Source organism: Diplodia seriata (genome assembly GCF_021436955.1).
Source record: "Diplodia seriata strain FDS-637 chromosome Unknown scaffold_1, whole genome shotgun sequence".
Taxonomy (NCBI): domain Eukaryota; kingdom Fungi; phylum Ascomycota; class Dothideomycetes; order Botryosphaeriales; family Botryosphaeriaceae; genus Diplodia; species Diplodia seriata.
In genome coordinates, this window is record NW_027117308.1 from 952950 (window position 1) to 967297 (window position 14348).

A 14348-nucleotide genomic window follows, 5' to 3' on the forward strand; every position below is an offset into this window, starting at 1 on the left:
CGGCGAGCCAGGGGATCGCAAACCAGCTGAGGCCGCCCATGATATATCCAGGCAGAGCATGGACGGGAGAGGCGGAAATTGCCTTGTTCCTTCACTGACCGTCAATACTGCTTGTTTTCCTTGTCGCTGATTGCCGTACTTACCAGTATCCATTATCCAAGTACACCGTCCCGAAATTGCCTACGATATTGATGACGAAGAAGATGGCCCCTTCCTTGGAGCGCATCGTCAAATAGCTGCCTTCAGCGTTACCATCAACGGGGTGACGGGCGGACGCCTCGACAAGAAGGTCGTAAACGCGACCAGGGCTTCCAGCGATGTCGTGGGTGGCATATGTCGTGAAAGCGAAGACGAAAATGATGATCAAGATGACCACGGTATGGGCGTAGTCCGTCAAAAACGTGGCCTTGATGCCTCCAAACATGGTGTACAACACAACACCGATCGGGAGCAGGAAGCAAGCGGCCACGGTGTGCACGCCAGTAAGGGAGGTAACCACTGCGGAGCCGCCGGTGAGGAGCATTGCGGTAACGAGGATGTTCGTCATCAGGGCGAAAACCATGAAGACAATGTGGGTGACGGCGCCGTAGCGTGCACGAATAACCTCGAGGAAAGTGTGGGCGTTAGGCGCCCTCCGCTTCAGTTCAATGGCAAGGGTAGCGAAGAGGATGATCTGCACAGTTGCCCCAGAAGCGTACCAAAACGGCCCAGAGATACCACTACAAGAGTGTGAGTAGTGGGAAAATCAAGCGCAGAAAGAGTTCATCTTACTAGTTGTAGGCTACACCAGATGATTGCAGCAATGTTGCGGCCCAAGTCCAGGATGAGACGACAGCGGAGGCAACGAGACCGGATTTTACCGTTCTTCCGGCAGTGCTAAACATCTCACTAGTCTGTAGCTCATAGTTGTATCTGTTTGAATGGCGTTAAAATGAAGCTCCAAGCAAGTGTAGAGATGAAGCCATGAAGATCAAGACGGGAACGCTTGTCACTGAGACGACAGAAGTGATTGCGGAGCACGGGAATGGTTGCGATAGTGAATGAATGGCATCGGAAACTGTGGCAGTTCTATGATTTGCGCAAAGATGACCGGGAAATGGCGACGGGAATGGAACTAGTGTTGTAGATTACTGGACATACCTCTTAAGGACAAAGGTGGTCAAGATCATGCCGAAACTGGCAGCTTTGTCAGTATACACAAGCTGATGGACAACAGCATCTGTTCTGTGAACTTACGCGAAAGCGAAACCCAAGCCAATGATGACACCATAGCCGACAGCCTGGCTGAGCGGCGGTGCACCGGTGGTTATCGCCATGGTGATATGAACAGCTTCCTTGGGTGTTGAACGGCGGCGCCGAAGAAAGCTGACGAGAGCTGGGCGAAGGGCGGGGTATAAATGGCATAATTTTTTTTTTTTGCTTGGAAGTTTCCGCTGATAATAAAGCCGTTGTACAATGGTCAGCTCTCCGCTGATCGCCGGCGGCGGTGGTTGGTGGGACAAGATGGAGCAACGTCAGGGCGGGCGGGCGGACAGTGAGCAGATCTCCTCGGGGCTGGGGACCATGGTGCGGAGGAGATTGACAGAGATAAGGGACCGTGGGAGCCTGGTTTAGGCTTGCCGACTGCGGCACCACGCGATAAGACCCGTCCTTAGTCACCGCTTCGCACGCGACGGCTGCGCTCTAAGTAAACCCACGTGGTAAACCGCTCATGAGCCGTGGGGAGTGCATCTTGCGGAGTCAAGGGAGAAAGAGCAAACACAGTGAGAAGCATCGCTGAAAGGGAAGCCTCCCCCATTCGATCATGATAAGGCCTGATAAGCTCGAGACTGGCTTGCCAAAGCGCACGCTTCAATTGCTTGCGAAAGAGCTCGTTGGACTCGTCAAGCTGCCACCACTTGGGACCAGAAGATTGGCAAAAATCCGTTGTCACAGGCAGAGTTATCAAGAGGAGAGCACGATACGCCTGCCCGTTAGTGGCCGACGAGGGCGGGGCCGGCATGTGATTGGCCAGCCCGCACCTTCCTTATCACGACCTATCATCGGCAACCATTTCTCTCCCAACGCCATCGAGTCATCATCCAACGCCTCCATCTCTGCACGCCCGGGGTAGGGAAGATCAGCGAACCCCCTCGGCGGCTCCTGTGGCTCCAAGGAAACAGCCACACTGCGGCGTCACCTCTCTACTGGGCGACTACCAAGACTCGGCCGGCCTGCTTCCCCATTCGTCCAATGCGTTAGGATCTCGAGCTTGTACAAGCCCTCTCCCCCTAAGGACCGTGCTAGACTAGACAAGCCACTGATGAGGCGTTCCGTCCGTCTTCCCGCCTCCCCGTTCCGGGATCGGTTTGTGGGGTAAAATAAAAACGAGGCGTTCAGCCGCCCGAGAAGCTTGAATCGACCTGCAGCCCAGCTTCGCACGACTCGCCGACAATCTTTATTTTCACCTCTGCCTTCGGATGGGTTGGACCGAGCAGTGCGGCTCTTCCATGATACTCTGATCCATGCATTTCGACGATGGGAACATTTTATCCAGCCTTTTGCGGACAAACGAATTGCTTTAGCCCTTGTGTGGTATATCCCGGTAAGCACCTGTGGCGTCTCTGGCACCGGAACCCGCTCATGGCGCCCATTCATAGCACAGTCACTCGGTCTCGCCCGACACTCTCTCTTACCTTTGCCAAACTTCACGTTGCGGCAATACCTCAGCAAAGCTCCAGCCTCTTGACGAACAACGCATTCTCGAACACATGGCAACGGCGATTTTATAACGGAAAGCATCCAACGTACGACGAAGATAATTTGCTTTTGTGTTCTAACAATGAAAATAGAACTCTTGCGTAACGTAAATCATAAACCATCTCACCCTTTTTTGTCATACCCCTTCCTCCGATTCTACACCACTGACCACTCACCTCCCCCTATGGGTATCAAATGCAATGCTTTTCTTGTGCAAAACAGTCGCAGCACGGGTCTTATTTACAGCATTTGCTTTCCTCTTGTCTCGATGGGCAACAGACACATCGCCACAAAGGCCGCAAGGAACAGAGCCCCAGACGCGTACACCGGGCCCGAGGGGTCGGCCGCTCCGGCGTTGATGGCGACCAGGGGCGCGCACAGACCCAAGAGACGGTTGAGGAATGAGCTGATGCCGGTGCCAGTGCCACGGTTGGGCGCGGGAAAGACCTCGGGCGTGTAGGCGAAGAGGACGCCGTACCTGCAGGAGAATGGTGTCAGCCCAAATGAATGAAACGGGAGAGCAAGGAAAAGGGTGGTCTTACATGATGTTCTGGAAGAAGGCCTCGAGCGATGAGAAAGTGAGTTGGTAGTCGGAGTCACTGCTGATGGTGAAGAGGTACAGGAAAATGCCGCTGAGCATGGTGCTGATGGCCATGGTGCCCTTGCGTCCGATGTACTTGATGTCTACCGTGTAGCACGCGAACAAGCTGCCAGGCACACCGACCACCGACGTGATGGCGTAGTTGCGGTAGACCGTGTATGTCGACGAACTGCCGCTGTTGCCCAGGTACTGCGGCAAGAAGGCGTTGAAAAGCGGGTATCCCATTCCAATGGAAGCCCAAATGAACCAGAGGAGCACCGTCGTGATACCTAGCTTCGTACCGTTGAAGAGCGGGCGGATGCGTGCCGCGCTGAACTTGCTCAGGTTGCGCTTGATGATGTCGACCGTGCCAAGCTTCTGGCCCTCTGCCACGATTTCGGGGTCGCCACCAATCTCATTGAGGATCTCTTCGGTCAACCAGGTCTTGGCCTTGTTGTGATGCGCGATACCATGCACAACGGCAACAGCCTCGGCCTGTCTGCCGCGCGAAAGCAGGAACTTGGGAGACTCGAAAAGATGAAAGAAGAAGAAGCGGGCGATGAACATGGCGAAAGTGATGGCGCCCAGGGTGAGTACAAGGTAGCGCCACCCCCAGTTATCTTCCTTGGCGCAGGGACCTTCCGAAGCGCAGGAGTAGTTGGAAATGAATCCCCATGCAACTACTTGTCGTCAGCATACCGAATCCAGAGATGCGCTCAATCTGGCACTTACTCAGAGACGAGATCAACTGCCCAATGGGCCACCAGATGCTCAGCAGGGTAAGCAGATTTCCGCTCGCGAACGGCAGGAATTCGAGGAACAGCGCTCCATCGACAGGCAAGTTGCCACCAACGCCCAGGCCGACGCAGGAGAAGAGCGCGCAAGTGGAAATCCAGGTCTGCCCACCGCCGGCAGCCAGACCGAAGGCGCCAGCGAGGAACAGCGTGCAATTGAAAGCAAGCCGACGACCGATGACGTCGGACATGATTCCCCAGAAGCTGGCACCGATGCACAAGCCAGTGAAGAGCGCCAGGGTGGTGTAGCGGGCCGTGTTTTCATCGATGCCAAACTCGACCTGGAGTTGCGGGAGGGTAAGAGCGACGCCCTGTGAGCCGTCAGCACGCGGGAGAGCAGAGCGCATCAGCAGCAGCCACGCACCTGGAGCCAGAGGTTATCGGCGGTCCAGCCGAAGCCGCAGAGAGCAAAGAGCTCCCATTGGTACTTGCCCATGCCAATATCCTGGATGGCCTTGTTGATGACCTTGGACTTGCCTACGCAATGGCGGTCAGATCTGCAATTCTCACGTGGGGGCGAAAGGAGCACAAGGAAACGGCATCAAACCGACGGCCGGCCGCCTGGGAGCGACGACGGGCCGTTCAGAACGTACGGTCATATGCGGTGTTCACGCCGCCAGCTGCTAAGTCAGCATCAACCTCAGCACGGAGCGAATCGAGCGTCAAGCCGCCGGACCACTCGCTGCTGCCGGTGGACTCCTCCTTCTCTTTGCCCGCATCGTCGTGCGCCGCCGTCTTGGAGACGACCGAGGCGTTGCGATGGGGTGCTCCGGCGAGCGGGATCAGCACGCCCTCGAACTCGGAGACGTCGTGTTTGTGGAACGGGTTAATGAAGTACGGCATCTTGCCGGTGTCGCGTAGGCTGGTCGGGACTGCTGCTTTTGGACTGATGTGGCGCGTGGGCTGCAAGGCTGCAAGTTGTCGCTGTGGGCACGAGTCACAGTCGCTTCGGGCAGGCTGGATCGATGTCGCGTGCGGAAGTGGTGTTCAGGCGCGGCTGTCGAAGGGGCAGGGTTGGTAGATGCGGCCGGTGTTATGTCGTTATGGTCGAGAGCATCACAGCTTCACCTTCACTCACTCGGGGCACGCGTTGGAAGCGCTGGGGAAGGATGTCTTGGCTGGCGGTAGCTGAATGCCTGGGCTGGGCGAGAGGATGACAGCTCGGCCGGACAGGCTGGGACTGCGGGCTTAAAAGGAATGGACAGACAGGACGAGAGTAGCTCGCCAGGATGCTGTCGTGCGTGCCGTGGACCCGGCGGCGGGCGGCGGGGTGGGCCTAACTCTGCTGCGTGACTTTGGACGAGTGCGACGTGGGATAGGATAGCGAGTTAGCGCGGTTGTAGGTCGCGGGCGCAGTGGAGTGGAGCCGCTGGGGTGCGGCAGGGCTGGTCTTGGCTGACATCGTCGCCGCTCGCCGCTCAGCCGCAGCACAACGGTGCTCGCCCGCGCTGCTGGCCTTGCTGGTGTTGTTGGACAGCCCTCCCGGTCCCCGTCGAGCACGCAGCTGACATGCGCAGCGGGGGGGCGCGATGCCGCGTCTGGTGTCGTTCTTGCTTGCTCGATGCGGTGCCTGCAGTCCGAGGGCCCTGGAACCCACTCCGCACAGGGTTCGTCATCCTGCCGCGCCAGCCAAAACATCCCGGTTCATTGTCGCTTGCGGTCTGCACGTGATTTTCACGTGGTGCGCCGCGCTGGGGATCGAGGGCCTTGCCTGCTTCATCGACACCTGGATGCTCCTGCTCATCTTGGCAGAATCCGGCAGCTGCACCCGCCCGCGCGGCTGGTACGCCCTGTCTATCGCCGAGCCATCGCTGGACGCAGTTGCAGTCCTCAACACCAAAACCACACAGCGGCCGGCGGCGACGACGACAACGACGACGCCGCCGCCGAGCCAAATGGCCGCCAAGCACGAGGGCGGCGACGGCAAGTTTCCCGATCATCGCTCTCCACACCCGCTTAAGCGTGGCTTGACCGCGCCGGAGGGCACTTTTGGGGCAGCTCTGCCGCAGTGGACAATTAAACCTATCCCACTCTGCGCCAATCCCTTTACCTAATTCGCGTTGCACCGGTCGAGTCAAGCGGCCGGCGCAGGCATCAGCTCACCGCCCGCCAGCAGCCGCCCAATCGCATCCAGCTCCGCCGCGTCTTTAATTTTCTCTTTGCCCAACTGCGGCAAACCAAGGTTCGCTCGATCCCCCGTGCGTCATCCCAGCACGCTACTCCACACGCTCACTGAGAACGCCGCCCGCCGCTCCCCCTCAGCTGATGCTCGCCATACCGCATACAATATCGGCGGTGGCGGCCGGCGAGCTGAGCATCTCGCGCGCTGTGCGTCGGTCCGGCCGCGGCATGGCACCCGGCTTCTTCCAATGGCAACGATGGGCATGGTTGCACTCCCGGACCTGCTCGTTCCCGTCCCTTTACCCAGCCAATTGTTGCATATTTGCGCCCTGGTCACCGGGCCCAAAGGGCAGAGTTTTCCACACGTGCTGGCCTTCCTGAAATGGGAATGCGCGCCACGCCGGCGGCGAACGCCGTTTGCGTTGGGTTCCATCAATCCTCTCCGTCTCGGCAGCATGGGTTCGTTCTCAGCCCATCAGCTTTGCCGACGCGGTCTCTTGTCTGAGAAAATCAGAGAATTAAATTCTTCTAATATCATCTTACGATGGCCTTGGTACGCGCGTCAGTGGATGACGGAGACTCCTAGCGTTGTTTCATTATTCCTCTCTCCCTTGGCCATCCGCACTTCCTACTTGGAGCCAACAGTTCGCGTGGATTCGTTTTCCAGAACATCGGGATCTTGGACAATCGCCAAAGCCAGGAACACGCCTTGCATTCGCCCTATCACGTAGTACGAAAGGCTGCAGAAACTCCCCTGCCTTAAAGAACGCATATCGCTTATGCGAGCCACCTGTTGTAGATAAGAGGGGAATCGCCTACTAGAAAAAGCATACATATCCCATCTTTCCTCGGTTTCCCCTTCTGAACTAAGAAACCAATGGCACATTGCCATTTGGAAGCCGTTGGAAAACTTGGTCTTTTCTCAGTTGCATCAGGATTTGGTCGATCGCTGAACTCACAGCAAGAATCTACGATATCAGCTTAACAAAGAGTAGGCATATGCCCCATGAGCAACAAGCATAAAGGTACCCACAAAGCAGCACAAAGGCTGAATCCTGCTTTTTCCTTCATCACAGCCTGTCTCGGTTTCAGCGCCAATACAAGCTGTGATCTCCATTTACACTTTTACCATACTCGTACCACACACCTACGAGAAGGTGAAAGCCATTCACCCGAAAGTACGATCGATCCATGGCCCGCAGTGATTCTGCACGATCTTGCACACTACTGAGCGAAAAGACAGCCAGCGTTTACCGGTGTTTGACTTGGACCCTCTTCCTGAAAACCAGAACCAGTCCATGCAGACATTGGAACGGTCCCAGTGCCCGGGCGACGCACCACCAATGCTTCTTATTGACGTGTACTGATAGAATCACGGTCGCGTTTCCTTCTGCCATCAGACCTATTATCCAGTCGGACTGTAAGTGTTCGACTTGAGAGAGTGCGGCACCTTGCAGGAGGTGCAGCAAGTGTGAGAGTATTCGACTTGACCGTTCCGATACATGCTTGCCAACGTTTTGCTGCTTCTCCCGTCGTGATCCTCTGTCCGTGGTCGTAGCAGAAAACAAAAAAAAAAAAAAGAAAGGAAAACAGACAGAGTGGACACATTACTATGAGTCGTGTCGCAGGTTTATTCCGCCCCCAGTGCAGCAGTGGCGCATTATTCAACGAGTCGGCCGTCGCGATCAAAAGCTGCTGCGGCGATCGGTAGCCGCCGCGCTCGCCCGCTGTCGCTTGATGACGCCGCAGTGGAAACTGGATTTCTGGCTCGGCTGATTGGTGGGCGTATGATGATCAGTGTGCTCTGATGTGGTGGTGGGTCAGAGCGTGATAACAGGAGCCGCCGCCGCACAGCCGCGAGACGGGTTGTCTTGGTGCCTGGTCTGCGTATGCTGCGATCCAAGCTTCCCGCGTGGCCGTTCGCTCCTGAGACCCGACTGGGCAGAAGGGTCGTGTTGATGGACGCGGGGTTGAGATGCTGAAACGAAAAGTGCCTCTGTCGCTTCGCCAGTGTGCTGGATGAGGGTTCAAAGGAGAAATGCTTGCTGAGATAGTGCGCTGGGAACGCATGCCATCGACGTGTGTATGATGGTCCAGGTCTTCGGCACAAAAGCCACTTTTGACGGCAACACTCGATGCAGCGGGCGAGACGTGGCTGTCGTAAGGATCAAAATAGGTATGCACGTGTGTAAATCATCAGTAGGTACCCAATCTGTGAGCGAAGCCATGACAAGGGAACCCAGACAGTCGGGAGTGAAATTATCATCAGATACCTTGGCAGCCTGCAAGTAAAAAGAACGTTGAATAGTAGTGTACAGGGGTATGTCTCCAGAGGATCGTCCAATCGTCAAACACAACGCCATGGATCCAAGCTCAACAGTGTATCCCAATCCGCGCCAACAGTATCAAATCAAAGCCCAAATCAGGGTGTATCTAGCCGTAATAGCGGTAGGAACACCCTTAGCGCACTTTCTCCGCGTCGATCATGCGGTTCTCAGGGACCCCAGAGCCAGCATCCCCGGCTTCCGCAGCATCCAATATTCTTCGATGCCTCTCATCCACGGATCTTTGGTGCTCCAAACGTTGAGCCTCTAGTCTATCCAAGCCACGCTGAATGTTCTCAATGTGGAGAACGATGGGCACATCGCCGTCAACACCCACGAGATCAGGAACAGCAGCGCGCTCCCGCATGTCCTCCAGGCTGACGGCGATGGCCCGGAGCTTGATCATGGTGGAGCTGACGTGGCTGACGGCTGTGCGGCGGTACAAGTTGACGTTCTTGAGCAGCTGGATCTGTTGATCAAGCTTCTTGACATTGGACCGGTTGCCGCCCAGCTTCGTCCATAGATCGAGGAACAATTCTTCGCGCTTGCCTTGGAGACTGACGTCGTCGCGGACGGAGATTTCATGTATGGCGCCAAGATGGCCTTCAAGACTGTCCAGAATGCCGAGCAAGGCGTCCGCTTGATTGATGAGCGACGTGATCTCATCTTCAACCTTTTGCGTGTGCGACAGATATTGACTGACGAGCCTCTCACGCGGACTTCGATGCGGCGAGAGCACCCACAGCAGCTGGTCCCAGAGAAAACGATCAACAGAGCCACGTCCATCCTCGGCATCTTTGATGTCGTCGATGACACGCAGAGTCCACTTGTTCGTGCTGAGCATCCTATCCACAGCCGATCCGATGCGCGAGTTGAAGCGGGTAAGGTCCCAGGAAGCTGTTCCCGCCTTCTCGATGAAGTTGTGGAACTCCATGTCCAGCTCGCTCTTTGAGGGGAGCCTGGAGTACCGCACGACCGACCTCAAGTCTCGGATAGCAGTTTCGCCCCGCTTCATGTCGGCTGGCAGCCCGTCGTATCTGGATGCATCTGATATGATCTCTTCAAATGCTTGCTGAGCCTTGACCAGCTCATCGAACTCGACCGAAGCGGAGGAGGCGGGGTCGGCTCTCGGCGGGTAGTTGCAGAAAGGAAGGTTGAGGAAAGACACGCCAGGGATGGCGCATACCGGGGTAAGCGCAGTAGAAACACTGGTCGTAACCCAATATCGGGCAAAAGACAGGAAAGCCGTGACGAAGACGACAGCAAGGGCGATAGAGAACAAGGGTTTCAAGACATTCAAGGTAAAGCCTAGGACCGACAGCAGATAGCTGGCGGTTGGGCCAAGCACATTGACCCAAAGGAAGGCAAGAGGTGTCGAGGCCTCATTTTTGTCCTCTGGGGGCGGCACCCGTTGCATCGGTCGAGACCGCCGCTTTCTCTGTCTCAGCTCTGCGGATTCATCTTCCTCGGGAACGGACTGAGAGAGGCGTCGTGAAGGGCGGCGCGAGCTGTGCAGCGGAGAGCCAGCAAACGAGCCGTCGGGCGAGGACGGCATGACGAACTCGAGTTCGGCAGAGGGTGGAGCAGCAGGGCGTTTTAGGGATTTGCGGGATGCAGGTGTAGAGGGGGTGGCGGACCGTGGCTTCGCAGAAGCCTGTGGCGGTGGGATGTGTTTGCGGGCAGGTGCGTCAGCGTCGCTGTCCGGGCCTGAAGACTGTCCAAGGTCTGCGTCTTCACCATAAGACAACGAGGCCCATGACTCGCTGAGTTCCCTGGTTCGGGCACGACCTTTCCCCCGGCTCATGACACGGCGGGATCTTGCTCAGGTGCGGGAGGCGGAGTTGGCGCGCGGGTGGCAAACAATGGACCTGGGGTGTGACGCGACCGGCGGACAGAGGGGCAAACGCGCAGAGCGAAGGCTGGTGGGCGGCGTCGGGACGGCGATCAGCGCACGCGGATAAGTGCACGAGTACGTTCAGATGCGAGCAGCAAGATCAGCCAGTTGCGCGCGAGAGATGTCATGGCGAGAGGGATGAGGCAGGTTGGTAACACATACGTCTTGCCCGCTTCGCGTCAATGGAATGTCGTGGCAGCCTCACGTCACGCGCCACGCGCTAAGCCGCAGCTCCCTGCACTGACTCCCGTCCCACCGCAGCTTTTCTCCAGCACTCCGCCCCGATGTCCGCTCGACGACCGCCGCTCTGCCTCTCGCACATCGCTCGCTACGCCAGGGCCCCGCGCTCTCAATGGACTCCTCGCCCTGCGCCATGGACCCGCGCGTGTTCCTGCTCAGCTCCGCGGCCCGCGCCGCCCGCGCAGACATTAAACCCGACGACCGATGATCCGCCAAAGCCGCCAGCCGACCACCGTGAACTAGGCACCCAACAGGACCTGTTTACCACGTCGCGGTACTCACCCGGCTCGCCGATCTTCCTCCCCAATGGCGCTGCCATGCTTAACAAGCTTGCCAATTTTCTGCGCACCCAATACCCGCTCTTCGGCTTCCGCGAGGTCATCACTCCCACCATGTACAAGAAGTCGCTGTGGGAGGAGTCCGGCCACTGGGAGAACTATGCCGATGACATGTTCTCCGTGCAAGGCCGCGGTGCAACCGGCCAGAAAGAAGCGGCTGAGGCTGGTGAGGACGAGGAGTTCGGGCTGAAGCCCATGAACTGCCCGGGCCACTGCCTGCTGTTCGCCAGCGAGAAGCGCAATTACCGCAACCTGCCCATCCGCTACGCCGACTTCAGCGCGCTGCACCGCAACGAGGTCTCGGGCGCCCTGAGCGGGCTCACGCGCGTGCGCCGCTTCCACCAAGACGACGGCCACATTTTCTGCCGCCCGTCGCAGATCCAAGAAGAAATCAAGCGCACCTTGGACTTCGTTGGCATGGTCTACGACACCTTCGGTCTCGGTCCGTACAAGCTGATGCTCTCGACGAGGCCGGAGGCCCACTATATCGGCATGGCGGAGGAGTGGGACCGCGCCGAGAGCCAGCTGAAGGCGGCGCTGGAGGACAGCGGGCGCGAGTGGGCAATCAACGCGGGCGACGGCGCCTTCTACGGGCCCAAGATTGACATCATCTTGCGCGACAGCGATGGCAAGGAGCACCAGACGGCCACCATCCAGCTGGACTTTCAGCTGCCGCAGCGCTTCAACTTGTTCTACACCGCACCCGCGCCGGAGCTCGAACGCACGGGTTCGGTAACCGCTGATACGGCCCCGGAGCTGCTCAACCAGACGGGCCGCGTCACGCCGGTCATTATCCATCGCGCCATCCTCGGCTCGCTCGAGCGCTTCCTCGCGCTCCTGATCGAGCACTACGACGGCAAGTACCCGTTCTGGCTCGCGCCGCGGCCCGCCATCATCCTTAGCGTGTCACAGGACCCGGAGCTGGTCGCTCACGTGCAACGGCTGGCGCGAGACCTCGCCGGCCTCCCGCAGGACCAGGAACAGCAGCAGCAGCGGAACGATGAAGTGGAAAGTGGCATGTCGCCGAAGGACAAGCCGGCGAACGCGACGATGCGGCCCGCGCCGTTGGGCCGACCGCCCGTCCAGGTCGACGTCGACACGACGGAGCGCACGATTAGCAAAAAGCTGCGCGAGGCGCGCTTCCGTGGCTACAACCACATCCTCGTCGTCGGCTCCAAGGAAATGCAGGAGGGCAAGGTGCAGATGCAGGTGTGGAACCAGCCAAACGTCTTGGAGGCTGAGGGCGTGCTGCATCGCGTCCACCCCGCCATCGGGGGGAAGGACTTTCCCCCCCTGTCGAAAGGAAAGGGAGTGGAGCTTGAGCCGAGAACCGTGAGGGAATACTTTGAGGGCTTGATGGACAGATACTTGTAAATCATGCGTGGTGAATTCGACCGAAAGGGCTTGGGTTTGACTGAAAAAAAGAAAGAGGCGGTTCGCAGGGCAGTGGAAGTGTGCGCTTGCTGTCCAGAAACGAGGACAAAGGAAGAATTGCACGTGTAAGAGGTTGCCGCCAATTGGAAAATGTACTATATGAATGCCATCGACACCCACTAGGAGTCTCATTGATCTCCTCCGGCTTCGGCTTCTCAGCATCGCGCCACCTTCCATCGCCGTCCACCCGTCATCGTTATCTGACGGCCATTCCCCGCATTGTCGCCGAAGACGGGGGATCGTACATAGGACCGAACCGGCCACATAGAAGGACCGTTTTCCCGTCCCATCCCAGACCGTCCGCAGGAAAGCCCTACACCTACCTCTGCTCATGATGAGAGATATAAGATTGCCGGCGGGATGGCGCGAAGAGGAGAGCAATGTTCGAGCCCAACTCCCACCACGTCCTTATACAACAGGAACCCTACCCGGTACTTATTAGCAGGGAGCTTCGAGGGGAGTACCGCCGACCACTTACCGCCCCGCGCCGAAGCCACCCTGGACCGCTACCCTCGGTTCGGCCGTACATCTCGAAATCCTCATTTCCATTGCTTTGTTTCCGGGCCATTGTCTCTTCTTGGCCGAACTAACGGCGGCGTGTGTACCGATTTAGTTCCCGTGGGTTTTTACCGGTGGTGATTGGGTGGCCGAGCGCGGCGCCGCGGTGAGAAATGAGGCCGCTGCGTTGGAAGTTGTTCGTGTTTTAGGGGATTTTTGGGGAGGCGGGCAGGCTCGCGGACGGTGTGGTTACGGTGGAGGTGGGGGGATGTTGGTGGTGGTGGGGAGGTGGGAAGACTGGGGAGTTTTGGCTGCGCTTGCGCACCTGGTAGAAAGCTTGATTTTATGAGGCGGTTATTAGATGTGCCGGGCGGGGAGTTACCAGATATGCCTCACACACGCATCATGGCGGGACACAGTAGTAGGAGGGTGGCGGAGTTCTTACTGGCCGCCATTTTTGTCCGCTCCAGGCTTGACCGCATACGGGTAATGGAAGCATACCTAAAGTCCGGGGGAATACGCCGCCTACTCCTTCAGGATGGTATAACCGTTGGGAGGTGGGATTGCAACGAGAGACTTGACTGACTCCTGTAGACCGGCCTGCTATTTGTTAGATACTACACCCAGCTTAGAGAGCGGAGTATCGGGTGCTATTGCTTCGCCATGGTAGCACAGCTCAGCAATACTGCAGGTCAAAAGCAGAGCGTTATTGTGGGATTTGACTTTGCAGTATGGGATTCCGGCTGAGGGGTGGCTCCACTTTGCCATGGGGAAAACAGTGGTAGGCGCTTAGCGCTTAAGCCAAAAGAAGCCTCGCTGAGAAACGGCAGGCGGTACGGTGATCCTTCGCATCCCATGAAGTCCAGCTACCCTTTTTGTGCGCTGAAGAAGTACGATGCACTCTACTCGGTGGCCTGCAGCCATCTGTATACGGGCAGCGAAACGGGGGGTGGTCCATCGGCCTTCTGCAGGGCAAACGTCGCCAGGTGCGCAGCGCGAATGACCTCATTCGCATTACCTATTGAACAAATGCCGATGGAGCAGGACGGGAATCGGGACCCCGCAGCACCGGCATCACGCACCGCAAGGCCCGGTCGAATCGGCCAAAAGAGCGATCAGCCCGGACGGCGTTGCTTTTGAAACGTCTCACTGAACAAAAAAACAAAGCCGTGTTGCTCTGACGGCACTCGCTTCGCCAACTGGGATGGCCACGAGACCAATCAGCAACTAAGACCGGCGGGACACAATGCGAGACGGAGAAGGGCATGGACACGGTCTCGACCGCTCGAAGACATGCATGCGCGTAGAAGAAGCGGCTGGTGAAATGAATCCGATGACATCAGAAAGCGGTTAAGACGCCACGATCTGACAGGGCCGCGCATGTGC

The 14348-nt window shown here is 57.7% G+C and overlaps 4 protein-coding genes across 4 annotated transcripts; 1 reads left to right on the forward strand and 3 right to left on the reverse strand.

Annotated features, from left to right (window-relative positions):
- Positions 1–139: 139 nt before the first annotated feature.
- On the reverse strand, positions 140–1316 carry DUR3_2 (urea active transporter; the record flags this gene model as incomplete). Its single annotated transcript, XM_066771807.1, has 4 exons — positions 140–719; positions 772–912; positions 1141–1176; positions 1237–1316. 4 exons carry the CDS (start codon positions 1314–1316, stop codon positions 140–142), a joined length of 837 nt encoding a protein of 278 aa, XP_066637086.1.
- Positions 1317–2979: 1663 nt separating this feature from the next.
- On the reverse strand, positions 2980–4956 carry SLS55_000295 (uncharacterized protein; the record flags this gene model as incomplete). Its single annotated transcript, XM_066771808.1, is given in 5 exon segments — positions 2980–3217; positions 3282–3999; positions 4019–4424; positions 4478–4590; positions 4707–4956. 5 exon segments carry the CDS (start codon positions 4954–4956, stop codon positions 2980–2982), a joined length of 1725 nt encoding a protein of 574 aa, XP_066637087.1.
- A 3738-nt stretch (positions 4957–8694) lies between these two features.
- Positions 8695–9975, reverse strand: SLS55_000296 (uncharacterized protein; the record flags this gene model as incomplete). Its single annotated transcript, XM_066771809.1, has 1 exon — positions 8695–9975. The coding sequence occupies one exon, from the start codon at positions 9973–9975 to the stop codon at positions 8695–8697; it is 1281 nt and encodes a 426-aa protein (XP_066637088.1).
- A 1034-nt stretch (positions 9976–11009) lies between these two features.
- MST1 (threonyl-tRNA synthetase) lies at positions 11010–12404 on the forward strand (the record flags this gene model as incomplete). Its single annotated transcript, XM_066771810.1, has 1 exon — positions 11010–12404. The coding sequence occupies one exon, from the start codon at positions 11010–11012 to the stop codon at positions 12402–12404; it is 1395 nt and encodes a 464-aa protein (XP_066637089.1).
- Between the last annotated feature and the right edge of the window lie 1944 nt (positions 12405–14348).